This window comes from Pogoniulus pusillus, chromosome 41, assembly GCF_015220805.1.
Source record: "Pogoniulus pusillus isolate bPogPus1 chromosome 41, bPogPus1.pri, whole genome shotgun sequence".
Classification (NCBI taxonomy): domain Eukaryota; kingdom Metazoa; phylum Chordata; class Aves; order Piciformes; family Lybiidae; genus Pogoniulus; species Pogoniulus pusillus.
In genome coordinates, this window is record NC_087304.1 from 3,561,551 (window position 1) to 3,589,060 (window position 27,510).

General features: G+C 57.6%; 1 protein-coding gene across 9 annotated transcripts; it reads left to right on the forward strand.

The window, feature by feature from the left end:
- Positions 1-912: 912 nt before the first annotated feature.
- ZBTB7A (zinc finger and BTB domain containing 7A) lies at positions 913-26,499 on the forward strand. Of its 9 annotated transcripts, none has more exons than XM_064175151.1 (6): positions 913-1,032; positions 5,273-5,390; positions 5,521-5,716; positions 17,211-17,268; positions 17,480-18,684; positions 25,552-26,499. In XM_064175151.1, exons 5-6 carry the CDS (start codon positions 17,495-17,497, stop codon positions 26,009-26,011), a joined length of 1,650 nt encoding a protein of 549 aa, XP_064031221.1. In that variant the 5' UTR covers positions 913-1,032; positions 5,273-5,390; positions 5,521-5,716; positions 17,211-17,268; positions 17,480-17,494; the 3' UTR covers positions 26,012-26,499. The 9 variants fall into 9 exon arrangements, 5 of the variants coding, with proteins under 5 accessions (XP_064031221.1, XP_064031222.1, XP_064031224.1 ...); XM_064175153.1 differs by lacking the exon at positions 913-1,032 and adding an exon at positions 1,890-2,908; XR_010308925.1 differs by lacking the exons at positions 17,211-17,268; positions 17,480-18,684; positions 25,552-26,499 and adding exons at positions 6,785-6,899; positions 14,220-14,333.
- Positions 26,500-27,510: the final 1,011 nt, after the last annotated feature.

The following is a 27,510-nucleotide window of genomic DNA, read 5'->3' on the forward strand; positions in this document are numbered from 1 at the left end:
GGGGGGGACACGCACACATACATTGGGGGGGGGGAGGGGGAGTGTGGGGGGGGGACATGGACAGGGACAACACCGCAGCGTTGGGGAGAGTGAAATGGAGGTGCCCCAAGGGGCGGTAGGTGTAAGGGGGGGGGTGGCACTGTGGGACCCTGTGAGGTGACAGGTGTGGGAGGTACAGGGAGGTGGCAGGCTGGGGTGGCACATGGTGGGGGGGGGTTTACACTGAGGTGCCCATGGGTGGACACGTGGCGGGGGGTGGCACATGGTGGGTTCGGGGCGGGGGGGGGGGGCGGCACGGGTGGGCTCGGGATCGTGTATCGCATGGGTGACGCCAAACGAGGGGTGAATTGCTGGGGGGGGGGGAGGGGGCGGCGAGGAGGTGCCCTGCGAGGTTGCACGAGTGGGGGGGTGGGGGTGGGGGGCATGGGAGGATTTGGGGGGGTGGGGCCGTGCCCGGTAGGCTGACACGCAGCGTGTATGGGGGTTACACGAAGGGGTCAAGGGCGCAAGGAGTCGCCCTAGGGGGTGGGGGGAGCTGGAAGTACCTTGTGGGGTGACACACGGAGGGGAAGGGGGGGCTGTGACACGCGTGGAGGGGGGCGTGACGCGCAGAGGTAACTGACGAGGTGACAAGCACTGCGTGGGGGACAGAGGAAGGTGCTCCATGGGCTGCCGCGGCGTGGGGGGAACCCTTGGGGGTCAGGCGAGGGTCCGGGGCTGTGACACAGGGGAGCTGGGGGGCTCTTAAAGGGCCCCCGCGCAGCGCCGGGCGCTACGGGGCCGCCTCCCCCCCGCCCTCCCTGGCTGTGAGGCTGCGCCCCGGGGCGGCGGGCGCGGGGGGGGGGCGGCGGGGGGGCGGTGCGCGGCCCCTTTAAGAGCGGGGCGGCCCCGGCCGGAGCAGGAAGGAGCCGCATACGGGCCTCGGCGAGCAGCTCCCGCGGGGCGGCCAGAGCCTGCTCCGCCTGCCCGCTCGGCCCGGCTCGGCACGGCGCGGCCCAGCTCCGCTCGCTCGGCCCGCTCGGCCCCCGCCCGGTAGGTGAGGGGAGGGAGGTGGCGGTTTGGGGGTGGGGGGGAGGAGGTCAGGCCTTGACGGGTCGAGGGGGGTGAAGGCCCGACCCCCAGGGGCAGCACCGGGGCTGGGGGGAGCTGCGTGAGGACGGGGATCGGGGGGGGTCCGCGGGCCGGGGGGGTGTCCCCCGGTGTCCCCTCTCGGTGCCCCCCCCCTGCCGGCTGCATACGTTGTACTTGGCCGGGCCGTGCTGGGGGGGGTCGCGGAGGGGGGGGGGGGGGGGGCGGGGGAAGGCCCCGGGGAGGGGTGGGGGGGGGTGGCGCGGGCGCTTCTGGGAGTTGTAGTGCAGCGGCCCCGCGGCCCTGCAGGTGCGAGGGGGCGCGGGGACTCGGTTTCCCGGCGTGCCCCGCGGGGAGGCGTGTTGATGGGCAGCGGGCGGGGCCAATCCGGGCGCGCCCCTCCGCCCCGCGCACCCGCCCGCTCCTCGCTGCCCGGCCCAATGGCGGGCGACGCGCGGGGTGGCCGAGGACAGGCGCGGCGGGGCCTGCGCCCCCCGACCCGGCCCGGCTCCAGGCTCTGGCTCCCCCTTCGCGGGCCCTGCCCGCCCAGACCTGCGCTGCCTGCGGGGGGAGGCTCAGGCCCTCGCCTCTACGCCCCCCGCCCGTCCTCCATTAGCGGTGGCCCGCCCGGGGGAAGGGGTGGGGTCGTGGCGCCCGGCCAAGGCTCCCTGTGGGCCCCCGCTGCGGGGGGGGGGGGCGGCTCGGCCCGGCCCGGCTCGGCTCGACGAGGCGGGGGTGAGGCGGGGGGGGCCTGGCTACTGGGTGGGGTCCCCCGGGGCGTGCGGCCTTGCCAGCCCGGCCTGCGCTGGGCCGACCCGTGCGGGGGCGCCGGGCAGGGCCGCTCCCTCCTTCCCCTCCCCTCCGGGCCCCCCTCTTCCTGTCCCCGAGCACCCCAAGGTCGTTCCCGCGGGGACCCGGCCCGGCCTGCCCCTGCCTTCCTTCAGTGAGGGTTTTGGTGGGGTGGTTTTTTTTTTCCCCTTCCACCTCTTCCTTATCTCCCCCCGGCCGGCTCCGCACCCACCCCCGTGCGCAGAGGGGGGGGAGAGGGAGGTCGGGCAGCCGGCGGCGGTTCGCAGTGATAATCCCCCATCCCCCCCCTCCGCCCCTTCCTCGGTGGTTGGGGCCCTGAAAGCCTTCGGCTCGGCCCTGCGTAGGGAGAGGGCTGCCCTGGAAGAGCCGTGCAGGATAAGCCTCTCTCCCCCGGGGTTGGAGCTGCGCAGCAGCTGAGGCCAGCGAGTTGCTGCGGGGGTTGACATGAGGGGCAGCATCCCTTGCTCGCAGCGAAAGGGAGGTCTCGCTCCTCGGCTTCCTTTTTCTCTTCGCCAACCCCCATCTCGCAGCTCTTGAGTGGAAGGTGGTGGGTCAGGAATCGCGCTGGCGCTTCAGGTACCCCAAAATCCTGTGCTAAGCGATCCCCTCACCCCGAGAGAGAGCTGAAGGTTCCTGCCAGCTCCCCTGGCAGCACTGCCTTGGTGATTCTGATGGCAGGAGACACGGTCATGGGCAGATTGCTGTGGTGACCGCGGTCTGGAAGCGGAGGCGAGCTGCTTGCTGCCCAAGGAAAGGGCTCCCTTGCTTGTGTGGTTGGAGTGGTGCGGGACAAGCCCTTGGAGGCGTGTGCGGAGCGGGGCTCTGGCACCTGGGGCTTCCTCTCCTACTGGAGCTTTTAAATCCCGGCGTTCCTATGTTGAAAGCAACAGTTCCTGTTGTGCACCCGCGATCGACGTGACTGCTTGTGCCTCGCCTGCCTCTCCCATGTTCTCAGCTCCTGGAGACCCTCTGGCTCGCAGGGCAGCAGGAGGTTGGCCAGCACAAGTTTCTCTCAGCTCAAGGACTCTTGGTAAGAGTTTGCTGCTGCTCCCAAGTTCAACATTAGCTGTGTTCCCCCGGCTGCAAATTGACTTGGCTATCGAAACCATAACTTATATAATAAGGACTTTATGGACACGGGTAGAGAAGGTCTCTCTGCCTGGAAGAATTTACAACCTAATGAGGGTTGAAGTTGTGCAGCGGAGCTAAAAGGTCATCCTGGTGTGTTTTGAAAAGGTGCTGAGGTTTGGGGGGTGTTGATTTTTTTTGTTTGGAGTTTTTTTGTTGTTGTTTTTATTGTTTGGTTGTTTTTTTTAAGGAAGGGTTTTAGTTTTGAATGTTTCTATTTCTGAATGTTTCTGCTGGTTCTGGGTGGAAGCTGCAGCGTGTGGCTGCTGCTGGAGGCTGGTCAGGAGGAGAAGAGTTGGCTGAACTCTGGTGGTTTGCTGGAGATGTTGGATTTAAAGGGCTTGGAAAGAAGGGGTGGGGGAAGAGAGACGAGGAGAAAGAAACTGAGCAGTTTATTAGAGAGGAGCCTTTCGTGTTTAATATTCATTCTGGCCCCTGTTTAGGCTTGTTCTGGTGGAAGAGGGAGTGAAGAGGCACAACCCAAACACGGGCGAGAGGTGGTGGGATTTTTCCACCAAGCCTTAATTGCGTTAGCAGCTCAGGGGAGGGTTTTGCAAGGCACCAAGCTCTCCATAAACTTAGTGGTGAACGAAACCAGTTCTTTGCTTTCTGCTGATCCGCAGCTCTTGATGTTCTTTTTCATTTTTACCCTCTCTTTCCTTTTCCCCCCCCCCTTACTCTTCTGTGTTGTGGCAGCAGGGTTTGCCGGTGCTCTTCAGGGCTAAATTGAGGAGCTGTGCACGGTGGAGAGGTGCTGGGTGGAATTAATGTGGCGTGCCGAAGGCGTTGGGGTTTGCTTTTGTTGTTTTGTGACTTTCTAAAGCAGAATTGACGATCAGGGTGGTTTTCCCGGCGTGAGAATGTGGATGGCAGCATGGGAGGGATTCAAGCTCTTGTCGTGACGCTGCCATGGAGTGGTTGTGCTTCCTTGGCTTCCTCAAGACCTCGTTTGTTGACGCTGCTGTGCCCTGCTGCTGGGGTTTAACTCTGCAGAATCGGGTCCCCCGTGGGTGTCCAACCTGAAACTTGCCTGAAATTCCTGGGCTGCCTTTGAAAGGGAGCCTGAACGTGTGAGAACTGTGGTTTCATCTTGATTAAAAGTGGCAGTCGTGGGTTTTTTTTTCCCAGTCACAGGATGCTGCCTTTACTGGGCGAGAAGACTTCTGTGGCAAACAATTAGAGCCCTCCTCGTTATCTTGCACAGTCAAAGCAGTAAATACTTGCTCTTAACTCTGCTCTCCACCAACCTTAACCTCAAAGTAGAGGAGACTGGTTTCAAGATGTAATTAAAAAGCCTTTTGACGAGCAAAACTCAAGGAAAAGGGAGAAAGTCAGGCAGTCTCTGGGATGAAGGGAAGCGTTTGTGCCCAGTCCCATGACCCTTTGATCCCAACTGGTGCACGTTTGTGTTCGGAGCTGCCTCCTCCTCCTCAGCCTTAGTCCATCCCCGTACCTGTGCCGGGAGCATCCCGGCGGGTCCGGAGGAGCTCTGGTGGGACGTCAGAGCAGGAGTAAACGAGGTCAGGCAAGCGGCGGGATCCTCTGCGGGTGTGCCGGGAGGGCGGCTGCTCGCCCAGCCTCCCTCCCGGGCCGTATCGTTTTCCCTCCGCGCTCAGGCTCATTTTCCCTGCTCCCAGCTCCCTGCGCTGGCTCCTGCGGCACAGGCTGGCCGTGGCTTTGCGAAAGGAGCAAAATTCATTCTGTGTCCTGAATCACGGCGAAGGCTCCTTTATTTTTTTTCCCCTCCCCGGGACGCTCGGCCAGCTGAGGGACTTGTAAATCTCGCTTGCGAGCTCGCTGGCCGCGGCGCCGAGCCGCAAGTGGAGCCGGGGAGGAGGGGATCAGTGTCCCCTCGTAATGTGACAAGGTGCGAGAAACTGGAAACTGCTGCGAGCTGCCCCGTGGCTGCAGGTGGGAGCCAAGGCCGCGTTGGTGAGATGAGCCGCAGATCCCCTGGCAATCAGCGGCTTCCCGGCGCCGCCGCCGCCGCTTCGCCCATCCCTTAGGAGCATGGCCCCGGCAGCCGCTGGACCTCCCCGGCCACAGCCCTGCTGCCTTCAGCGCTTCAGACGCGGAGCCGCCCGCGGAGCCTCCCGCGGATCCTTGCTGGGGGGTGGGGGGGAGGGTCTGGGCTGAAAGCCTCTGAGTGATTTCTTTTCCTGCACCTTCCCGACCCTTCTCCTCTCGCTTTGCACCCACCTGAGCTGCTGTGAGATCCTCTCCCTGCTGCGGGAAGGACTCTTGCCCTGCTTTTTTCCCCCCACAGCGGAGGATGCTCCCAAGTGTCCCAGCGCTGCGTTTTAAACTCCCTCTTACCAGCCGTGCACCCTATTTCCTTCCTGGTTCGTGCACCTACGTATTTCCCACCGGCAAACTGGAAACCAGTAAGTAGTTGGCTTTTTGTTGTTGTTTGCTTGAGTGCCTACCCAGCACCAGAGCCGGGCAGGCGTCGAGGGCAGGCTTGTAGCTACAGGTTGCTGCTCTCTAGTTACTGAGAGCCTCTTGCCCCGACAGGCAGGGTACACGCGGTACCGGTTCAGCGTTCCCTCCCTTCATCCCTCTGCTGCCTGCTCCTGCACCGAGGAGGGAAGGCAAAGAGCTCCATGGCAGGACAGGGAACCTCTCTTGCACCTTGCGTGGAGCCCTGGACACCAGGACGAGCTCTCTGTTTATCCAGAGAGTAGGAATTGCCTGAGGGACTGCCCTGCTGGTATGCTCTGCTCGGTCACTAAACTCCCATCTTTGGCTTTACTTCCCCCCTCTGCCTTTCCTTTTTTTTTCTTCTTCCCTCTTCCTGGTATGGAAAAGGCTCCTGGAGGTTGCCACTTGAGGCAACGAGGTTAATGCTCGACCTCCGAGGTGGAATGCAGTGGGAGTTGGGCAGGAAATGTCAGGCTGGTCACAGGGGGAGGACATGGAGGCTGTGAAGTGGAACCTGTGACATGGCTGTGGGGGGGGGGAGAGAAGGACAGGTTAGTCTGGGGGCTTGGAGAGCTGTGTATGCAGGGGACAGGACTGGAAATGGGCAGGCACTGGTGGGAGGCTGTGGGAATGGGGAAATTCGAGCAGTTCTTGTGGCTGTCCTGTTCTAGGGGGTGGAAAGAAGCTGTGGCAGGGGAAGGGGAGAGTGGTGAAAGGGGGCAGCTGCTGTCAGCCTTCTTTGGGGCAATGCTGCTGGGAGCTAAGGGAGTGCAGGATTTGGCTTCTTGCTGGTCTGTGACTATGCCTGGTCTCTGAAAGGGAGAAGGTTGTAAAAATACAACCTGTTGCAGCCCTTACTTTCATCCAGCCAATAACTGGCTGGGCTATGCCACAGCACCACGGTCCCCACTCAGCCCTCATGCTGTGTGCTGGTGGCAGCTTTATTCATTTCTGCCTTTGGTGAAAGGGGATCTCGGTGCCTCCAGGGCTTTCAAGCTGAAAAAGAAACCTTCCCCTCCATCCCCACTGTCCTCCTAGGCAAGGGCTGCTCCTTTAGCCAGCATTGAGAAACAGCTTCACATTTTGTGTTGTGTTTTGTCTCTCTTTTTTTCTCCCTTGTGCTTGCATCCTCTGAGATTTTCTGAAGCCTTTAGGAGAAGTGAAGGGCTGAGTAGTGAAGGCTTCGTGCCCTGCAGTGTGGGAGCTCCTGAACACCCTGCCATGGCTTCATGGGGAGCAGCTCTGTGGGAGCAAAGCTGTTGGAGGGCTGTTGGCAGCAGGAGTGTGGGCACACTTGGGCTTGGCTTCGGGTGGGTTTGTTTCAGCAGCAGCAAACAAGCAGCTCCCATTAATGCAGAGGTGGCCCCGTAAACCATGCTGGGACACTTGGAGCAGGCTGAGGACTGCCTGTGTAGGCTGCAGAGTGGAAGGAGACCTGGGAGCAGCTTGAATGTGGCTTTTCTGGAGCAGAGGTGGGTTTGCAGCAGGGTCTGAAGGTCATTTCTGTCCTCCTTGCTTGTTTCTCCTCGGGGCAGAGGAATTCCTGCTACCTGGAGGTTGTTGGTCACTCTTGGCCTCCTTGGTGGTTGGTGGCTCACTTCTTCAGGTGGGGAAATTCCTGCTGCTTGGTGGCAGTTCAGCACAAAGACTTCATAGGATGGTCTGGGGACAATCACATAAAGAAAACCCAGTGCAGAGCCATGGTGCTGCTGCTGGAGGTCCTCAGGCACAAAACTAACCCCCTGCATGCCCCTAGGTCCAAGGGATGTGTGCTGGCCTTGAGTCTGTGACTACACAGGCTTGAACCAAGGCACATTCCTGCTGGATTAAATACGGCCTCTGATGACAAAGGAGAGAATTGGCAAGGAGGGCTGGGTGGAGTAACCAGTTCAAGCTAACCTTGCAACACAAGAGGAGTTTTAGTGTCCTGGTTGTTGCTGTCAGTGGCCAAAAGGGTCGTGTCGGAACCGCAAAGTCATGGAATCCTCCTTTGGGATTGTGAAGTCCCAACCATGAACACAGCACTGAAGTGTGGCCCTCAGCACCACATCTACACAGCTTTGAAATCCTTCTAGGAATGGTGTTGATCCAGTGCAGCTTGGCTTTGGAGGGGTGACAGGTTTGGGAGGCTGGTTGGCTCTGGCTTGGCATGAGCAGTCACTGTCGTGCCGCTGAGGTCTCTTGAAGGTCTCCTTCAGGGGACGTGGAGAGGAGGTGATGGTTTTCAACTGAAAGAGGGGGGGAAATGAAGCTAGGTTCAGACTGTGCTGTGTGCTGATGAGTGCAGGGTGGCATTGGAGGGGCAGCAGGTTGAGGAGGCTTTGTACTCTGTGTTGATCCGGTGCAGAGAGGACTGGTTTGGGAGGTTTTGCACCCTGTGTTGATCCAGTGCAGGATGACTTGGGAGGGTAGGGCAGGTTTGAGAGGCTTTGTGCCGTGTGGTGATCTGATGTGGGATGGTTTTGGAGGGGTGGCAGCTTGGGGAGGTTCTATGGTGTGTGTTGGTGTAGTGTGGGGAGGTTTTGGAGGGGTGATGGGTTCAAGAGACTCTTGCCTTGTGTTGATCTGGTGTGGGATGGTTTTGGAGGGGTGGTGGTTGAGGAGGCTCTGTGCCATGAGTTGAGTTGGCACTGGACAGTTCTAGAGGGGTAGCAGGTTGGGGAGGTTCTGTGCTGTGTCTTGGCCTGGTGTGGGATGCTTTGGAGGGATGGCAGGATGAGGAAGCTCTGTGCCATGGCCTTCTCTTTTGTGTGAGCAACGGCAGGTCTGGCAGGGGCCATGCCATGGTGTTGGCTGTGTGGCACAGTGACAGGAGCAGGCAGCTGCCATCTCTTGGGGTCAAAGGCAGCTCTTGGTTTTTGCAGTGGTCAACATCACTCCGGAAGCCAAAGTGCCTGGTGAGGCTGTGCTGTGCCCTGGAAGGAAACTCTGTCATTGGTGGGGATCCCCAGCAGCAGAGAGCCTGAATTTGCTCATCCCTCCTCTGCTTACTTCATCCTGGAAGTTACCCAGCAGTGTGTTCAGAGACAGGGACGTGCTGCGCCTCTTGTCCGAGTGGTGAACACCTTTAGGTTTCCATCAGAGCCTCAGAGCTTGTGGTTAGAGGTGCAGGGAGCTTCACCCCTGAGCCCAGGCACTTGGGGTGTGTTGGCAGTGGGTCCTGGGCACTGCTGTGGGTAGCTTTGCCCTCACAGGGTTTGAGTTCATTGTCCTGGGCAGCAGCAGGAGTGCACTCTGGTGTGGTCATGCTTAGAGGTTGGATTTTAGAGTGAATTATGAAGCCTGGATGGGGAGGACAAGGAAGGGAATGGAGATGGGATTGCTGAAGGGTCAGACCTTGGATCTGGTGTCAGAGCTGCTTGTCATGAGCCCCTTCCTCAGCAGCTCTTCTGCTTTCACTATCCATGCAGTTAGAAAAAGGACTTCATCTGGCCAGTCCCTTCTGGACCAACATCTGAGCAGCACTCCACATTCTCAGGCAGGTTTGGAAAAATGAGGAGCAGCAAACCCTTCTCTTCCTGGTGTCCCTAAGGATTTCCTCTGGCCTGCTGAGGAATCCCAGACCTCTGGCATCTCCTTGGCAGCACCATAGAGTCCAGCTCATGACCTCCCTGCTCCATCGTGGTGCCACCATCCCTGCTGCTGCTTGCTTTGCAACCCAGTGCTGCTGGAGGGCTTGAGGAGCCTGGTTCCAGTTGCTGTTGCTCTGGAACGAGCAGCAGTTGGCACAAGCAGTCACTCTTCCACCACTCACATGCCTTGGTAGAGTTCTTCTTCACCTAATGGGCCAAGGATTGGTGATGGTTTTCAACTTGAAAAAGGGACTTTTAGATTAGAGAGAAGGATGGCATTTGTGATGCTGAGAGTGGAGAGAAGTTGCCTGGAGAGGTGGGAGCTGCCCCAGCCCTGGCACCATTCCAGGTCAGGTTGTTTGGGGACTCTGAGCAACCTGCTCTGGTTGGGGATGTCCCTGCTGGTTGCAGGGAGTTGGACTGGGTGACCTTTAAAGGTGTTTCCAACCCAAACCATTCCATGTTTCTTCCCACGGTGGTGAGGGCTGGGAGGGGGCAGCTGTTGATGCTGGAATGATTCATAGATGGGTTGAGGTGTAAAATTCAAATTGGTCTCTTGGGGCAACCTGCCAGGCTTTGCCTGAGGGTACAGGGAGATGTCTGAATGACTCCCAGACCTGTCTGTCCAGGAGCTGCTGGGCAAAGTGTCACCTTGAGAGGCTTAGTGGACATCCCTCAAGGCCTGGTTTGATACTTTGAACTGAAACACTGATGTAAAGTGGGCTTGGGACTTCATCAGAATTCTTCAGTGCAGCTCTTCCAGCCTGATTTGGATGCTCTGCTAAATGTCTCAGTCCTCAGCAGGCTCTGAGCACAGGATGCAGCTGTTCCAGAGTGAGGAAATGGCTGGTGCCTGGGGCAGGTTGGTCATGCTCTGCTCAGCCCTAGGAGAAGACAGGAGACCACCACAGCAAAGCCATCTCTGCAGTGTTCTTAGCTCTGAGAGGGGATCACACAGACTCACAGAGTGGTGGAGGTTGGAAGGGACCTCTGGAGATGGAGTCCAACCCTGCTGCCAAGGCAGCATCACCTGGAGAAGGTCACACAGGAACACGTCCTTGTGAGTTTTGGGTGACTCCAGAGATGGAGACTCCACAGCTTCTCTGGGCAGCCTTCTCCTGGGCTCCAGCACCCTTAAACTACAGAATTTCCTCCTCATATTTAGCTGGAACTTCTGATCAAGTTGCACTCACTACTCCTTGTCCTGTCCAGTGAATAAGGTCTGATCCCATCCTCTTGCCACCCACCCTTGAAGCATTGATCAGCATTGCTGAGATTCCTCCCCTCAGGCTGCTGCTCTCCAGACTAAAAGCTCCAGAGATGATTGCTGCTTTCTTTTAATGCCACAGAAAATCAAGTTCTTTATTACTTGTGGCTCTCCAGGTCCTGTGATGCTTGCTGAGGGTGAGAAGGGTGTTCATTTCCAGTGCTCCCTTCAGACATGAAGGGGAGCAGTTCCCAGATCTTTCTCTTGCCAGAGTTTTCTTGGCAGCAGCAGTGGGATGTGGGGTTCTGCTTTCCTGTCTGTGCCTCTGCTGCCCAGGCTCTGCAGGTCCTGCCCCAGGATGGTTGTTTCTGTGGTGGTTGAGATGGTTCCATCCCTGGTGACAACTTGGAGTGCTTTGACTCCTCTAAGACTCTCAGATTGCACTGGGTTGGAAGGGATCCTCAAAGGGCATCTTTGTCTGACCTCCTGCAGAGCCACAGCAAGGCTGATCTTGAGTGTCTCCAGGGATGGGGCCTCAACCACCTCCTTGGGCAGCCTGTGCCTGTCTCTCCCCACCCTTGCTGTGCAGAACTTCCTCCTGATGTCCAACCTGAATGTATCCTGATTTAGTTTCAAACCACTGATCCTCTTCCTTTCACCTTAAGCCCTTTGAAGCAGCTCCTCCCCAGCCTTCCTGTAGACCCCCTTCAGATAGTGAAATGCAGCTCTGAGGTCTCCCTGGAACCTTCTCTTCTCCAGGCTGAGCAACCCCAATTCCCGAGGGACATGGCTGGATCCACGCTGAAGGCTTTTGGGTGGATTTCCTTTTACCTTGGGCAGCTGCTTGGTGTGAAACTGTCCTAGAACGAGGGCTGGCTTCATGCTGGAGCTTCCTACGCTGCCCAGGCACAGATTTCTAGACAGTAGGGAGAGGCAAACCTCCCTGGCAGGTTGGACCTGGCAGTGGCACGGAAAGCCCCAAGCTGGTTTGCTTACCTGATAGTGGTGCGAGTTCATCGGGTTGGACTGAAACTGAGGAGCTCAGGGCTCCCTTGTCAGGTATTGTCACAGCAGCTTGGTGGTTTTTCCACTTCACCTTCCACTGGAGACACAGAAGCAGCAAGCTCTGCTCTTTGCAAGGATCAGAAGAAATCAGCTGCCCTGCTTGGAGGAACCAGCAGAGCAGTAGCTGGGTCTGAGCGTGTGACCTCCTGCCTGTTAAGGACCCAACCCACCTGGATGTGTTCCTGTGTGACCTTGGCTAGGTGAAGCTGCCTTGGTGGAGGGCAGGGGGAGGGGTTGGACTTGATCTCCAGAGGTTCCTCCCAACCCCCCCCGTGCTGGGATTCTGTGAGTCCTCATGATGTGGTCAGCCTGGTTCCTCAGATGAACCCTTGGGCCGTGGATCTGGCGCTTAGAGCTGGGGTAACAGAGCCCCTGCATTGAGAGCTGGGCCACGAGGTGCTTCCCAGAGTCTCTGCCTTCAGCTGGGGGGTTTGGAGGGGATGTTCACTTGCAGAAGACAGAGCCATATTGTCCACCCAGAGGCCACGGATGTTTGCAGGCTGCTGCTTCTGCTCTGATCTCTTCACTTCAATAGCTGCATGATCATGGTCATGCCATCTGTGTGTCCTCTGGTGTTTCACCCCTGCTGCCGAGGTCGGGGGGGGGGGTGGGGGGGAGAGAAGAATGCTTGAATTCACTCCTTGTCATCGATGAGGCAGTTACCTGCTGAACACAAGAGCTCCCTTCCCATGTTGCTAGCACAAGGTAGATTTAGCTTAAAAACAAAGTCGACCTGCAGGGGCTTCCTCTCCACAGCCTAAATCTGCTTCTCAGGCCCACATAATTGGGATAGTTTGGCCCTTAACTGCCAACAGCACATTCCTTTGGGAGAGCAGTTGAATTTTAACAGCACTGCAGAGTGGTTGAAGGCCTTCAAGAACCACTTTGCTGTTTCTGAGCTGGGCAAAGCCCCCTCCTCCATTTCCTCCTGCCTACCATCTCCCCACCTTGCTTCTCTGGCTCGGCGCTGCTGCGTGCGAGCTGTTTCCTGATGCCTCCACATAGTTTAGGGTGGATCCTGGGCAGAGAGAGACCTGCTCAGGCTTGTCCTTGGGATGTTGCTGAGCTTGGTGTCAGCAGAGATGATAGCTCAGGCTCCACGTGGCTTGAGAGCTGCTTTTTAGAGTCAGGATTGTTTGGGTTGGAAAAGCCCTCTAAGGTCATCCAGTCCAACCCAACCCCACCATGACCACCAAACCATGGACCCAAGTGCCATGGCCACAGGTTTCTTGAACACCTCCAGGGATGTGGACTCCATCACCTCTCTGGGCAGCCTCTGCCAATCCCTGACCACTCTTGCAGCAAAGAAGTTGTTCCTCATATCCAACCTAACCCTTCCCTGAGGGCAATTTGAAGCTATATCATCTCTTCCTATCACCTGATCCTGGGGAGAAGAGACCAACCCCCAGCTCACTCCAACTCAGGGAGTTGTAGAGAGTGGGAAAAATCCCATTTCCTGGGAATAGTCACCTTGTGGCCTACAGCAGGTGGGTACTTGGCCTCCTGCAGCTCCAGGTGCCCAAGAAATGGCAGTCACAAGGCGTTAGGCTCAGACAAAAGGCACAGGGTCAGGGCAGGCTGCTGGGAAGGGGTTCTGGTTTAGTGGCCATGGTGGTGTCAGGTCGAGGGTTGGACCTGATGATCTCAGAAGGCTTTTCCAACCCCAACAATTCCATGATTCTGTGCCATCTCTTACCAGAGCTGTGCCCTTCAGCCCTTCTGAGTGGAGGAGGTGATGACAGTTTTTGCCTCTCAGCCCTGAGCAGGTGCTTGGTGTTGCTCAAGCTCCTGCTGGGAGCTGCTGGAGTGGGTGGCACCTCCGTGGGGAGAGCAGAGCCCTGCCTGTGTCAAACCACTCAGGATCTTTTTCTGGCTGGAGAGAAGGCTGAAAACATTCTCAGTTACCTGACTAACCAGATGTGACTTAGCTCCTACACCTGATACCTGCACCTTGCAGAGCCCTGAGAGCTGCTCAGGTTCCTCTCTCTCACCCAGAAATGCACAAAAGAGAGAAGAGGGAAAAACAAAACAAACCCAAACCCCAACCCCAGTGAGGTTCTGTGGAAAACTTGTAATTAAGGAGTGTCTTGTCAGCACTTCTGGTTGTGATCCCATCTTAATGTGGTCCTCATTTGGATGTAAATGTTGAATTCCAGAGCTCCAGTAGGATTGGGTGACATCCTGCTGGACTCAGGAGTGAAGTGCAAGCTCAGGGGTTTCAGTTACCGTTCAGCTCTGCTCTTCTGCAGCTCGACTGCTGGGGCTGGAAGCTGCCACTTGGTGGATTGAGCTGAATAAAATAACCCAGCGAGCAGGCAAAGGGCACAGCGAGGGTCCTGGTGCTGGACCAGGTGGGTGTAGAACAGCTGAGCTCACAGAATCCCAGCATGGAGGGGTTGGAAGTGACCTCTGGAGATCGTTCAGTCCAACCCCCCTGCTTCAGCAGGGCACCCACAGCAGCTTGCCCAGGAGCACAATGGGCTGGGGGGAAGGGGGGTTGGAAGCTGTGCAGAGGAGGAGACTCCACAACCTCTCTGGGCAACCTGCTGCAGGCCTCCAGCAGCCTCACACCAAAGAAGTTTCTCCTCCTGGCTTCCAGTTTGTGCCTATTGCCCACTGGGCATCACTGAGCAGAGTCTGTCCCTGTCCTCTTGCCCCCACAACCCCTTTAGCTCTTGCTGAGGCTTGCTGCAGCCCTGCAGAGCCAACCAGTCTGGGACAAGGAGTGGCTGCTGTCCTCCTTGGTGGCTGAGGGCTGTGGAGAGAGAAAAGAGCTGCCTGGGAAAATGTAGGTCAGTAGTTGATGCTCTCCCTTGGAGGCCCTTTCTGCCCTTTCTCTTGCCAAGGAGGGGACTTGCTGAAAGTGCTGCCAGGTGCTTTTTGTCCCTCATCACCTGCCTGTTGAGACTCCTCCAAGGAGATTTCATCCCTTGATGTGTCTGTTCCAGGTGGAGGCTTTCAGCTGGGACCTGTGACGGCTTCCATCTCTCATCCCTAATTCCCACAGCTGCCACTTGGAACTCTCTGGCTGATTAGCCCCTGAAAAAAAGGAGCCAGGGGGTGATTTTTATGGGCTGAGGGAAGGAGCTTGGTGGTCTCTGGCCATGGGCATCCTTGGGGGGGGGGGGGGGGGGTTCAGGGCAGCCTGTCCAGCCCCTGGCTGTCCTCTGCCACCGCAGCTGAGGGACACAAAGGGGGTGTTGTGCGAGGAGAATGAGTTGCAAAGTTGTACAACTTTCCATGCCAGCCCTCGGCAGTCTCATGACCCTGCAGCCGTTCCCACACTGTCCTGCTGATTGTCCTGGACCCCTGCTTGGGAAGGGGAGGGGGAGTTGGGGGTGACCTTGCCTGCATGGCCTGGCTCGCCCCCTCCCCAGGTCCCCTTGGTGCCTGCAGTTGGGCACTGCAGCCGACAAAGCCTGGTTGTGTGGGATGTGAAGCTTGGGCTGCCTGGAAGACTCTGGTCTGAAGACTCTGGTCTGAAGCTTCTAAATGCTTTATGCGTGGGGAGGGGGCAGAAGAAGCTTGGTGAAGCATCTGCTGGAGAGGGGAAAGGTTGGGACAGAGGCCCTAATGCCATGGCTGGGGTGGGCAGAGGGGTCAGACCCCCCCCCTGCTTTGGGGAGTGCTGTGCTGTGGTGGCACATGTTGGGATGGGTGCAGCTGGGGAGCTGTGGGACTGTCCTGGTGGGAATAGCACAGGCAGTGGTGAGGCAGCAGAGACCTTTTTGGTATACCCCAGGGATTTGGGATGCCAGGGGCATCTCTGGGACCCCACGTGGCTGTAGTGCCCTTGCCCAAGGTCACACCTGGAGCTGGTGGCTGAATTTGGAGCAGTGCTGGGTCACCTGCTCCTCGGCCATCCAACAGCCTCTTCCTCCCCACGAGGACTCCTTGTTGTAAAAAAAGTCCTGAAATAACTCTGGGATTAAGTCCTGCTGCTGCAGGAGGCCAGGAGCTGGCTCTGGGGTTGGTGCCCTTGCTCTGGGCAGCTTGAGAAGCCAACTTGCTCTGATGGCAGTGGTGGCAGTATGGAGTGACAGAGGAAGAGGAAATGACCTGAAATTGCCCCAGGGGAGGCTTAGGTTGGAGATGAGGAAAAAATTCTCTGTTGCAAGAGTGGTCAGGGATTGGCACAGGCTGCCCAGGGAGGTGGTGGAGTCCCCATGCCTGGAGGTGTGTGGCCATGGCATTTGGGTCCATGGTTTAGTGGCCATGGTGGGGCTGGGCTGCTGGTTGGCCTGGATGATCTTGGAGGCCTTTTCCAACCCAAACAATTCCATGATTCTCTGACCTCTGGGCAGCTCAGGAAGCTATCTTGATGCTTCATCTTGGTGGCAGGATTGGCACTGGCTGCCCTGTGCATCCGTCTCAGCTCTTCCCCAGCATCATGCTGGTTGTGTTGAGTTTAAGGCTGTGGTTTATGCATGAATGTTTAATTTTGAGGGGTTCACCTCAAATCGATGTTAGGCAGCCTCAGAACCACCTCCTGCTGCTTTTTTTGTGTCAGACACAGAGGTGCAGAACTTGGTTTTTCATTTCCCTTCCATTAATGAAGCTTTGTAAAAGAAGGAAAAAGGGAGGGCTGGTGGCAGGTCTGCAGCTGAGGGGGCAGAAGAAGGGTGGGTGCCTGTGCTGGGCTGCCAGCCTTGTGTTGCAACCTGCTTACTGGCTCCCTGTGCTGCTTCCTCCAGAGTTACTTCTGGTCTGGAGCAGTTCCTGACTCATCCAACCCCCTGCCACTGCACAGAGCAGGCCACTTCCTGCTGTGCCTCAGTTTCCCTGGGGACTTTGATACTTTCCCCTCTTGCTGGGAGTGGGGGTTGTGATCTGCATTATCTGTGTGTGGATGTCTTGGCTCCTGATGATGCCAATGTTAGAATCACAGAATCAACCAGATTGGAAGGAGACTTCCAAAATCATCCAGTCCAACCTATCACCCAGCCCTGACTATAAGCATCATTAGAATCACAGAGGTTGGAAATGACCTCAAAGATGATCAAGTCCAACCTTCCAGAAGTGCATGGGCATGACACTTCAGGACAGGGTTTGATGGCCATGGTGGTCTTAGGCTGAAGATTGGACTTGATGATCTTAAAGGTCTCTTCCAACCAAACAGTTCTCTGAATCTCCCCAACACCTCCATGGCCACTGGACCACGTTGCAGAGCGTCCACATCTACTTGGGTTTTTTTGGTCACCTCCAGGGATGGTGATGACTCCACCACCTCCCTGGGCAGCCTGTTCCAATCCCTGACCACTTTTCCTGATACCCAACCTAACCCTTCCCTGGCACAGCTTGAGGCCAATCAATCCCTTATTGATTGACAGGCAGACAGCGTCTCTGAGGTAAGCAGCAGAGGGGTTTGCTGCTTGAGATAGGATTCCTGATTTGGGGCATCTGAAGGCTGGGCCTAGGAGGCATCGTTTGGTCCTGGTACCGCCTCCCTGTTCCTGGGGAAGGTGTGGTGCTTACCTTGGTTTGAAGTGTTTATGCTCAGCCCTCTGTAAACTGTTCTTAGCAGCTGGCTGGGGCAGGGAGGGGGCAGTCCCCAGCTTCTTTTTCCCTACCCCTTGGTGCCCCTGAGTGCTGAGCTCACTGCTGTGCCCTTTCCAAAAGGTGCTCCCTGCCATCACCCTGCCTGCTTCTCTCCCGAGAGTCCAGGGAGCCCAGTGGTGAGAAGAAGGTTTCCCACCAGTGACACGAGTGTGTCAGGAGCTCAGCTGGGCACAGCAGGGCTGGGTGAGCCAGAGACCTTCCCAGTAGAAAACATGTGCACAAGTGGACTGGGGTCTACTGGCGAGGCTCAAGCCAGTCTAGCCCAACCCCGGGCATGCCTGCCAGCTTGGTCCAGATGCTGTCTGGCTGTGTTAAGCCTGGGCCTTGCCAAGGCTTGCCAGCTCTGGCCCAGATCCGTGCTAATTCAGCTGTTCTTCCAGCCTCTAGCTTGAGAGCTCCTAGGCTGTGTCCCTTCTCCTCCTCCTCGCCAGCGCCAAGGTAAGAGTGGGCTCCATCCTTGTCCTAGAGGCCAGGCAGGATGGTGGATTCGGTGGTGGGGAGGCGAGGCCTGGAGGCCACCGGAGCAGGCAGCGCTGCCCACGGCAGACAGCAGCTACCTGCTTGGCCTTGGGAGCCTGCCCGAGCGCCGCGATGCCTTCCGGCTGCCCGGGCCCCTGTGACTCACTGCTCTTCCCTTCTCCTCCCTCAGCCTCTCGCGTGGAAGATGGCGGGTGGCGTGGACGGCCCCATCGGGATCCCCTTCCCCGATCACAGCAGCGACATCCTCAGCAGCCTGAACGAGCAGAGAAACAACGGGCTGCTGTGCGACGTGGTCATCCTGGTGGAGGGCCAGGAGTTCCCCACCCACCGCTCCGTCCTGGCGGCCTGCAGCCAGTACTTCAAGAAGCTCTTCACCTCAGGGTTAGTGGTGGACCAGCAAAACGTGTATGAGATAGACTTTGTGAGTGCGGACGCCCTGTCGGCGCTGCTGGAGTTCGCCTACACCGCGACCCTGACCGTCAGCACTTCCAACGTCAACGACATCCTCAACGCCGCCACCCTGCTGGAGATCCCGGCGGTGAGGGATGTTTGCACGGATCTCCTGGACAGGAAGATTCTGGCCAAAAATGACCAGATGGATACAGTAGATCAAATTGATCAAAGGAACCATCTCAGAGCAAAAGAGTACCTGGAGTTCTTCCAGAGCAACCCCGTCAATGGCCACCAAGGCAGCTTTCCGTGGACCAACCCAGAGTTGAGAGACCTTCAGAGACTGAACTTCCGAGGCCAAGAGGAGGAGGAGGAGCCGGACTGCAACGGCTTAGACTTCTACTCGCAGACCCCTCTGAACGAAAGACCAAAGGCGAATGACTGTGATCCTGACAGCAACCCGGCCATGTGGCTGGACAGAGAGGAGGAGGAGGCAGCCTCTGGCTCCTTGTTCTCGCCTTCTCAGAACGGACATTACAGCGGCCGGAGCCTGCCCACGCCGGGCGAAGAGGAGGGGACCCTGGGGGGACCTCTGGACCAGCAGGAAGCCGGCGACTCCCCCAGCTTCGGCCCTGCTGGGGCGGAGACGGAGGACGACGTGCGGGAGGTGGACGGGTTGGCTGCCAGCGCCCTGCTGCAGCAGATGATGAATTCCATGGGGAGGCAGCAGCTCGGGGAGGACGAGCGGAAGGACGACGATGGGGTCATGGATTATTACTTGAAATACTTTGGCAGTTCGAGCGAGGGCGACGTCTACCCGTCCTGGTCCCAGAAGGTGGAGAAGAAGATCAGGGCAAAAGCATTCCAAAAGTGCCCCATCTGCGATAAGGTGATCCAGGGGGCTGGCAAGCTGCCGCGCCACATCCGCACCCACACCGGCGAGAAGCCCTACGAGTGCAACATCTGCAAAGTCCGATTCACCAGGTGAGCTCCTGCCTCTGCCCCAGCTGCCCTGCCCGGGCTGGGCTGAGCTGCTGCAGTTTTATCTTCCCTGCATGAGTAATTTCCATCTCAGCAGGCGAGCTGAGATGCCCAGGTGGCCAAGAGAGCCAGTGGCATCCTGGCCTGCATCAGGAATGGTGTGGCCAGCAGGAGCAGGGAGGTCATTCTGCCCCTGGACTCTGCACTGCTTAGACCTCACCTTGAGTGCTGTGTTCAGTTCTGGGCCCCCCAGTTTAGGAGGGACATTGAGATGCTTGAGTGTGTCCAGAGAAGGGCAACGAGGCTGGGGAGAGGCCTTGAGCACAGCCCTACGAGGAGAGGCTGAGGGAGCTGGGATTGGTTAGCCTGGAGAAGAGGAGGCTCAGGGGAGACCTTATTGCTGTCTACAACTACCTGAGGGGAGGCTGTGGCCAGGAGGAGGTTGCTCTCTTCTCTCAGGTGGCCAGCACCAGAACGAGAGGACACAGCCTCAGGCTGTGCCAGGGGAAATTTAGGCTTGAAGTGAGGAGAAAGTTCTTCCCTGAGAGAGTCATTGGCCACTGGAATGGGCTGCCCGGGGAGGTGGTGGAGTCGCCGTCCCTGGAGCTGTTCAAGGCAGGACTGGACATGGCACTTGGTGCCATGGTCTGGCCTTGAGCTCTGTGGTAAAGGGTTGGACTTGATGAGCTGTGAGTTCTCTTCCAACCCTGATGATACTGTGACACTGTGAGCTGAGGGGCAGAGTTTTCCAGAGTGCTGACCTGTTTAGGGGTTGCATCTCTTGAGGTGGTGTCTCAAGGGGCATGTCTTGATAGCTGCTGCTGCCTCAGCCCTGTGTGCCCAGAGGCTGAGCTCTGCTGCAGCTCTGGCCAGATCCAGGCTTCTGCAGAGGCCAAGCGTTGTTGATGGAACAGAGCTGCAGCTTCCAGAGGGGTTGTGGAGTCTTCTTCTCTGGAAACTTCCAAGGCCTGTCTGGATGTGTTCCTGTGTGACCTGAGCTAGATTGGATGGTCCTGGTCTGGCAGGGGGGGGTTGGACTGGATGATCTCTTTGGGTCCTTTCCATCCCCTGACATCCTGTGAGCCTGTGATGCTCAGAGGGCTGAAGCAGCTCTGCTGTGAGGACAGGCTATGAGAGATGGAGCCTGGAGAAGAGGAGACCTTGGAGTGGCCTTCCAGTATCTGAAGGATGCTACAGGAGGGCTGGGGAGGGACTATTGACAGGGTCTTGTAGTGAGAGGATGAGGAGGAATGGGTTTGAAGTGGCAGAGGGGAGATGGAAACTGGATGTTAGGAAGAAGTTGTTTGCAGTGAGGGTGGAGAGACATTGGCACAGGTTGCCCAGGGAGGTGTTCAAGGCCAGGTTGGACGAGGCCTTGAGTGACCTGTTCTAGTGGGAGGTGTTCCTGCCTGTGGCAGGGCATTGGAACTGGCTGAGCTTTGAGGTCTCTTCCAACCTAAACCATTCTATGATTTCTCTTGGTGTTTCCATCCTGGCTGAGGAGCTCGAGGTGGAGGCTCCTCGGTCACACCAAGGAGCCCTTTAGAAGTGACTCCTTGGGGTGACCAAAGTGCTAGTGACTGCTGGCTGGGTTGGGCAGAGGCTGAAGCCTCATGGCTGCTGTCCTGCCTGGGTGAGCCACGGTGGGCTGAGCGCTGCCTGCCCCCAGCAGCACGCACGGCCTGGAGCCGGGGGTCAGCTCCCCGGGGGCGGTGGCCTGGGCACTGTTTCTGCTCAGGGTTCCTCCATCGCTCCCTGTGCCACGGGGACGCCGAAGAAAGGGGACATTGTTTGGGTTCCTCCAGCCCAGCCTGGCAGCAGCGCCGCCTCCTCCTCCTCGCCCTGCAGCCTCCATGGCCGAGCCGGGCTGGGGGTCTCGCCCTGCCGAGGGGCTGCAGGGGCTCCCTGCCTAGCGAACAGCCTGGCCTCTGGTGGCTTCGCTTCCCAGCAGCCTCTTCCTTAGGGGGGGCCGTGAGGCTGATGCCCACCGCAGGTGGCACCGGGAGGTGAAGCTGCTGGAGCCAGGCTGTGGGCAGGAGGCTGTGTCCTGCCCCACGGCGCTGCCGGCCCCCTCCCCACAGCGGTGGCCGCACCCAGCCCCACGTTGGGTAGCTGAGGAATGCAGATAATGGCGGGGGCAGGATGCCAACCTCCGCCGCTCCCCCAGCAGCGCCCGGGCCCTGCCACGCGGCACCTCCCTGCCCCACACCGGATCTGCCCCACGGCTGCCGGGGGGGCCCCCCCCCCCGGGTGCTGCGCCCACAGCCCTGAGCGGGTCCAAGGTCCTCGCTGGGAGCTGGAGGATGCGGAAGTGCTGCCAGGCCCTGGCAGCCATTGGCACCAGGGGCGGTGGTGAGGGGGAGGAGGGCAGCAGGGCAGTGCCAGCTCATGGCTCACCCTCCTCTGGTGGGTTTCAGATGGAGACCTGTGGGCGCTGCAGAGTGGAAGCCATCTCCCAGCCCCTAGAAACAAGGATCTTTCCTAACCCACCAGGAGCATTCTGTTTGCTGTCCTCTTTTCCAGCCCAAACACATCTCCCTGCTTCTTCCTGCAGCCCAGGTGGGCACAGGGGACCACACTTGGCCTTGCCATGCCCCACGATGGTCTCACCCCACAGCAGCTGCCTGAGCTCAGCTCAGGTGTCCATTCTGGTCATGCCAAACCTTTCATGGGGCTGCTGATCCAAATCCCAGCTGGCTTCCAGCTCCCTCTACCTGTGGCTGCTCCCTGGGGGGTGCACCACCCTCATCCCTCCCAGCATGGTCTGCCGTGGGCTACTACAGGGTGTGACAAGCTCCAGCTGGTAGCCCAGGTCCCATGTCTTCAAGGCTGTTTTTGGTGGTGATGTCCACCAGTTGTCTTCTGCTGCTTCTGCCCCAGTACCTTGGCTGAGCTCAAAGCCTAATCTTGGAGGGCTGTGATGTAAACCTGGATGCAAACCTGACCCAAACACCAAACCAGCCTTCTTATTCTCTTGTGTTCCATCCCTGTGCTCTCCTTCCTCATCCTCAGCCCATCAAGTGACAGCACATGGCTTGAGAGCCTGCTGGGGTGAACGAAAAAGAGTGTGGGTAGCAGGTCAAGGGAGGTTCTTCTCCCCCTCTACTCTGCCCTGGTGAGGTCACATCTGGAGTCTTGGGCCCAGTTCTGGGCTCCCTAGTTCAAGAGGGACAGGGAGATACTGGAGAGTGTCCAAGGGAGGCTGTGAGGATGATGAAGAGCCTGGAACATAGGTGTGGTGAGGACAGGCTGAGAGCCTTAGAGCTTGGAGAAGAGCAGCCCCAGAGGGGGTTTGATCAATGTTTATAAATAGCTGAAGGGTGAGGGGCAAGAAGAAGGAGCCAGACAGTGGTGCCCAGTGACAGGGCAAGGGCAGTGGGCACCAACGGGAGCCCAGGAGGCTCCACCTTAACAGGAGGAGAAACTCCTTTGGTGTGAGGGTGCTGGGCCCTGGAGCAGGCTGCTCAGAGGAGTCCCCCCCATCTGGATGTGTTCCTGTGTGACCTGCCCTGGGTGCCCCTGCTGTGGGCTGGATGCTCTCCAGGGGTCCCCTCTCAACCAACCCTCACCACTCTTAACAAACCTCCCTGTGCCACCAAAAATGCCACAGCAGGCAGGGGCAGCTCAGGCCTGGCAGAGGAACAGTGCCCACTCTTGAGGGAGGGTTTGGGGGTGAAGGCAGGCAGGAGAAGGAGCTGGGGCTGTTGGCTTGGGGTGGTTCCCTGCCACCCCCTCTCTGGGTGGGCCCCTGGAGCCCGTTGATTCATGGCAGGGTTTTGCTGCCCTGTGCTTCCTGGTTGCTGTGTGTTGGCAGGGGGAGGAGTGGCAGCTGCGCTCTGAGCCTCTGCTGCCTGAAAGGCTGAGAGCTGTGGTCTGACCTCAGCAGTTGTAACCTGTGAGCAGGGAGAGAAATGCACTTCTCAAAGCTGTGTGGATGTGCTGCTGCCTTGTTCCGAGCGAGCCCTCCCTTGCCCAGCCCCCTGGCAGCCGTGGTGGAAGCAGAGGTGGATGTGTCCTTGGTGCTTTGAGCCTTCCCTGAAGGTGTAGGACTTCCTGGAGCCTCTTGCTGCTGGAATTTCCCCCATGGGTGGAGGAGATGGTGCCTGGGCTCAGCCTTTTGACACAATCAAAGAATCCTTTGGGTTGGGAAAGACCTTTAAGGATCCTCAAGCACTGTCAGGTCCCTGCCAAACTATGGCCCTCAGCACCACATCTCCACGGCTTTGAAACCCCTCCAGGGATGGGGACTCCACCACTGCCCTGGGCAACCTGGGCCAGGCCATGGCAAGCCTTTTGGAGAAGAAGTTGTTCTTCAGGTCCAAACTAAATCTGCCCTGGTGCAACTTGAGGCTATTTCCTTTTGTTCTGTTGTCACTTGAGAGAGGAGCCCAACCCCACCTGGCTCTAGCCTCCTCTAGGGGAGCTGTAGAGAGCAGTGAGGTCTCCCTCAGCCTCCTCTTCTCTGCACTAATCACCCCCAGCTCCCTCAGCTGCTCTTCACCAGCCCTGCTCACCAGACCCTTTCCCAGCTTCAGGCCACTGCTGAGGTACAAGGAGGAGCAATTTCCATGCAGGAGAGCCAAGAGGGATGGGATCTGATTCCTCACCCCCACCCCAGCCTGGAATACTGCTGCTGCCTGCCTGGCCACGCACTTGGGGCCTGCTGTTCCTCCTGCACCGAGAAGCAGAGGCTGTGGCTCACGTGGCCATGTTGGCTCCAGCCCAGCTGCTGCAGCAGCCTCAGACTGGCAATGCTTGACCCTGTCCTGGGCACTGTTCAGCCTTGTACCAGCCATGCTCAGCCCTATATGGGTTGGTGCTCAGCCCCATGTTGGGTGATGCTCGATCTTCTGCCAGTGCTCAGCCCCGTACTGGTTGGTGCTCAACCCTCTGCCAGTGCTCAGCCCCATACTGGGTGATGCTCAGCCCTGTACCAGGTGATGCTCAGCCAGGACCAGTTCTCAGCCCTGTACTAGGTACTGCTCAACCTGTACCAATGCTCAGCCCCATCTGGGCAATTCCCAGCTTGGTAGCTCCATAGTGGGCAGTGCTTCACTGTGCACTGGATGAGGCTTAGCCTCATATTAGGCCATGCTCAGCCCCACACTGATGTTCAGTGCTGTCCTAGGTGATCTTTGCCCTCATCGCAGGTGAGGGTTGGTCCCATACCAAGGCTCAGCCCCATACTGATGTTCAGCCCTGGACCAGGTGATGTTTGACCCCATACTGGGTGGTGCTTAGCCCTGTCCTGGGTGATGTTTGACCCTACACTGGGTGATTCTTGACCCCACATGGAGCCATTCTCAACCCCATATCAATACCTGACCCCACAACAATCAATACCCAGGCAATACTGATACCTGACCCTGTACCAGTCGTTGCTCACTCTCTTACCGGTACCTGACCCCATGTCAGTCAATGCCCAATCCCTTATCAGTGCCCAATCCCTTATCAGTACCCAACCCTGTACCAGTTAATACCCAGCCCCATATTGATACCTGGCTGCATACCAGTCAAGGCCCAGCTCCATACCAATACTTGACCCTATACCAGTCAATGCCCAGCCCTATATTGATACCTATACCCATACCAGTCACTGCCCAGTGATGTGGATACCAATACCTGGCCCCATATCAGTCAGTGCCCAGCCCCATACCAGTACCTGAATCTATACCAGTCAATGCCCAGCTCTGTACCAGTACCTGACCCCACAGCAGTCAGTACCCAGCCTTATATCAGTACCTGACCCTACGCCAGTCAGTGCCCAGCCCCATACCAATACCAGTCAGTGTACAATGATAAGGATAGCGATACCTGACCCCATATCAGTCAATGCCCAGTGCCATACCAATACCTCCCCCCACACCAGCCAAGGCCTGGCTGCTGCCCAGCCCTGTGCTCACCCCAGTGCCAGGCAGAGGTGGCTGCCTGCTGCACGCATGCTGATCTGCCAGTGCCAAGCTGTTGGTGCTGGAGCTCTTGGTGCCAGAGCTGTTGGTGCCAGGCTGCCAGTACCAAGCTGAGAGTGCCGAGCTGCCGGTACCAAGCTGAGGGTGTTGAGCTGCCAGTGCTGAGCTGCTGGAACTGAGCTGAGGGTGCCGAGCTGCTGGTGCCAGGCTGCCAGTACCAAGCTGAGGGTGCTGAGCTGCTGGTACCAAGCTGCTGGCACTAAGCTGAGGGTGCCGAGGTGCTGGTGCCAAGCTGAGGGTGCTGAGCTGCTGGTACTGAGCTGAGGATGCCGAGCTGCTGGTGCCAGGCTGCCAGTACCAAGCTGAGGGTGCTGAGCTGCTGGTGCCAAGCTGCTGGCACTAAGCTGAGGGTACTGAGCTGCTTCTGCCAGAGCTGCTGGTACCAGGCTGAGGGTGCTGAGCTGCTGGTGCCAGGCTGCTGGTACCAAGCTGAGGGTGCTGAGCTGCCGCTGCCAGAGCTGCTGGTACCAAGCTGAGGGTGCTGAGCTGCCGCTGCCAGAGCTGCTGGTACCAAGCTGAGGGTGCTGAGCTGCTGCTGCCAGAGCTGCTGGTCCTAAGCCAAGGGTGTTGAACTGCTGGTGCCAAGCTGCTGGTACCAAGCTGTGGGTGCCGAGCTGCTGGTATCAAGCTGCTGGCACTAAGCTGAGGGTGCCGAACTGCTGGTGCCGAGCTGCTGGCTCTAAGCTGAGGGTGCCAAACTGCTGGTGCCAAGCTGCTGGTATCAAGCTGCTGGCACTAAGCTGAGGGTGCCGAACTGCTGGTGCCGAGCTGCTGGCACTAAGCTGGGGTTGCCAAACTGCTGGTGCCAAGCTGCTGGTAACAAGCTGAGGGTGCCAAGCTGCCGGTACCAAGCTGCCGGTACCGAACTGACGGTGCCGCTGTGCCTGTGCTCTGTCCGCAGGCAGGACAAGCTGAAGGTGCACATGCGGAAGCACACCGGGGAGAAGCCCTACCTGTGCCAGCAGTGCGGTGCCGCCTTCGCCCACAACTACGACTTGAAGAACCACATGAGAGTCCACACCGGGCTGCGACCCTACCAGTGCGAGAGCTGCTTCAAGACTTTCGTCCGCTCCGACCACTTGCACAGGCACCTTAAAAAAGATGGATGCAACGGAATTCCATCCCGGCGGGGACGGAAACCCCGGGTGAGGGATGCCGGAGCTCTGCCTCCTACCCCGACGGGGGGGAACGGCGAGGATGGAAGTTTTCAAGCCGGAGGGGAGAGTCAGGAATCAGAGGACACCCTGCAGGGGAACGGGCAGGAGGAGCAGCAGCACTTTGAGGAGAATTCAACCAACGAAGAGTCAGGATTGAATGTAGCAGGAGGGGCTGCGGAGGGTAACACGCAAGGACTCTCCTAAACCAAAAAGAAAAACAAACAAAACAAATATTATATATATATATATATTAAAAAAAAAAAAAACAACAAAAAAGAGGAGAAAAAAACAAAACAAAACAAAACCACACAGGAAAAAAAAAAAAAAACAACCAAAAAAAAAAAAACCAACAACAAACAAAACCCCAAAACAAAAACCAAACCCCAAACCCTCCCCCTCCCCCCCCAAAGTGTCACACAAAATCTAGTTAGTAACTTTCTTTTTTTTTTTTTTTTTAATTCATTTTCCTCCCTTTTTGGTTTATTTTTGGGGTCTTTTAATTTTATTTACTCTTTTTAAGCTATTTTTTGTTTGTTGTTTTTTTTTTCCCTCCCCCCCTCCCCTCCCCAATTATTATTTTTTTTAAAGGAAAAACAAAACACAGGGGAAAAAAAATATTCGTTGACAATGAGCAATGAAAGAGAAAGAATTTAATTAATTATATATATATATATATATATATAAAAAATATATATATGATGTTTCCAATTCTCTCCCCTCATCAGCAGGGCTCCCCCTCCCCCCCCCCCCAAAAAAAAACCCCTCTTCCCTGAGGAATTCTCCCCTCCCCCTCCCAGCCTCCTCCCTTGCAGCAGCCAAGGAACTACTTGGGTTGGTTTTTTTTTTTAATAGCTTTTGTTTTGTTTAGTTTTTGTTTGGTTTTTATTCCTGGAAAGGCAAAAATTCTTTGCTAAGGAAGCACACGGAGAGGGTGGGGAGTAAGGGGGGAGGGGAGGGGGGAGGGTTAGAGGGGGTGTGGGGAAGGGATTGGGGTGGGGAAAAGTTGGGGAAGGGGTTGGCAAAGTGGCTCTGTGGCATGGAAAAGAGCTTCCATGTAAATCCAAAGCTTTATTTTGTGTCTGAACACACGTTAAAAGAGAAGACAAAGCCCACGAATGTTCCTATTTCAGAGAGAGAGCTATTTAAGGAGAGGGAAAAAGACAAAAAAAAAGACAAATAGACTTAAAAAAAAAATAAAGGAGGAGAGGGAGGAGGAGGAGGAAGAGTCGGAAGGGCTGGGGCAGGGCAGGTGGTGGTGGGGAGGAGGCAGGAGCGGGGCCAGTCCCCACCGCACTCTGTGTTTGGATAAGCCTGAGCTGCTCGGTCCCTGCGTGGCCACAGCCCCAGCCAGGGAGTCCCAGGTGGATTTTTGGGGTGGTGGTGAGGAGGGGGGGAATGAGGGGGGGGGGGAGTGTTTGTCCTGCTCAGCAGCCCCCCCCCCAAAACCCCAGAGCAGGGCCAAGTTTGGCAGAGAAAGGCCAAGGGCAGCTCGCTGCAGGGAATGGCCCCAAACTGCCTAAGAGCAGAGGGAGTGCGGCAGGGATGCTGGTGGCAGCAGGGATGCTGGTGGCAGCAGGGCTTGGGCAGCTGGAGCTGAGGACACTCAGGGATGGGGACACCCAGGACTAGGGACACCCAGAGCTGGGGATACCCAGAGCTGGGGGTACCCAGAGATGGTGACACCTAGAACTTGACATGCCCAG

Coding starts and splice junctions, on each gene's coding strand:
- ZBTB7A (XM_064175151.1), top strand. CDS start 17,495: ATGGCGGGTGGCGTGGACGGCCCCATCGGGATCCCCTTCCCCGATCAC. Junction 18,685..25,551: donor TGCAAAGTCCGATTCACCAG/GTGAGCTCCTGC, acceptor CTCTGTCCGCAG/GCAGGACAAGCTGAAGGTGC.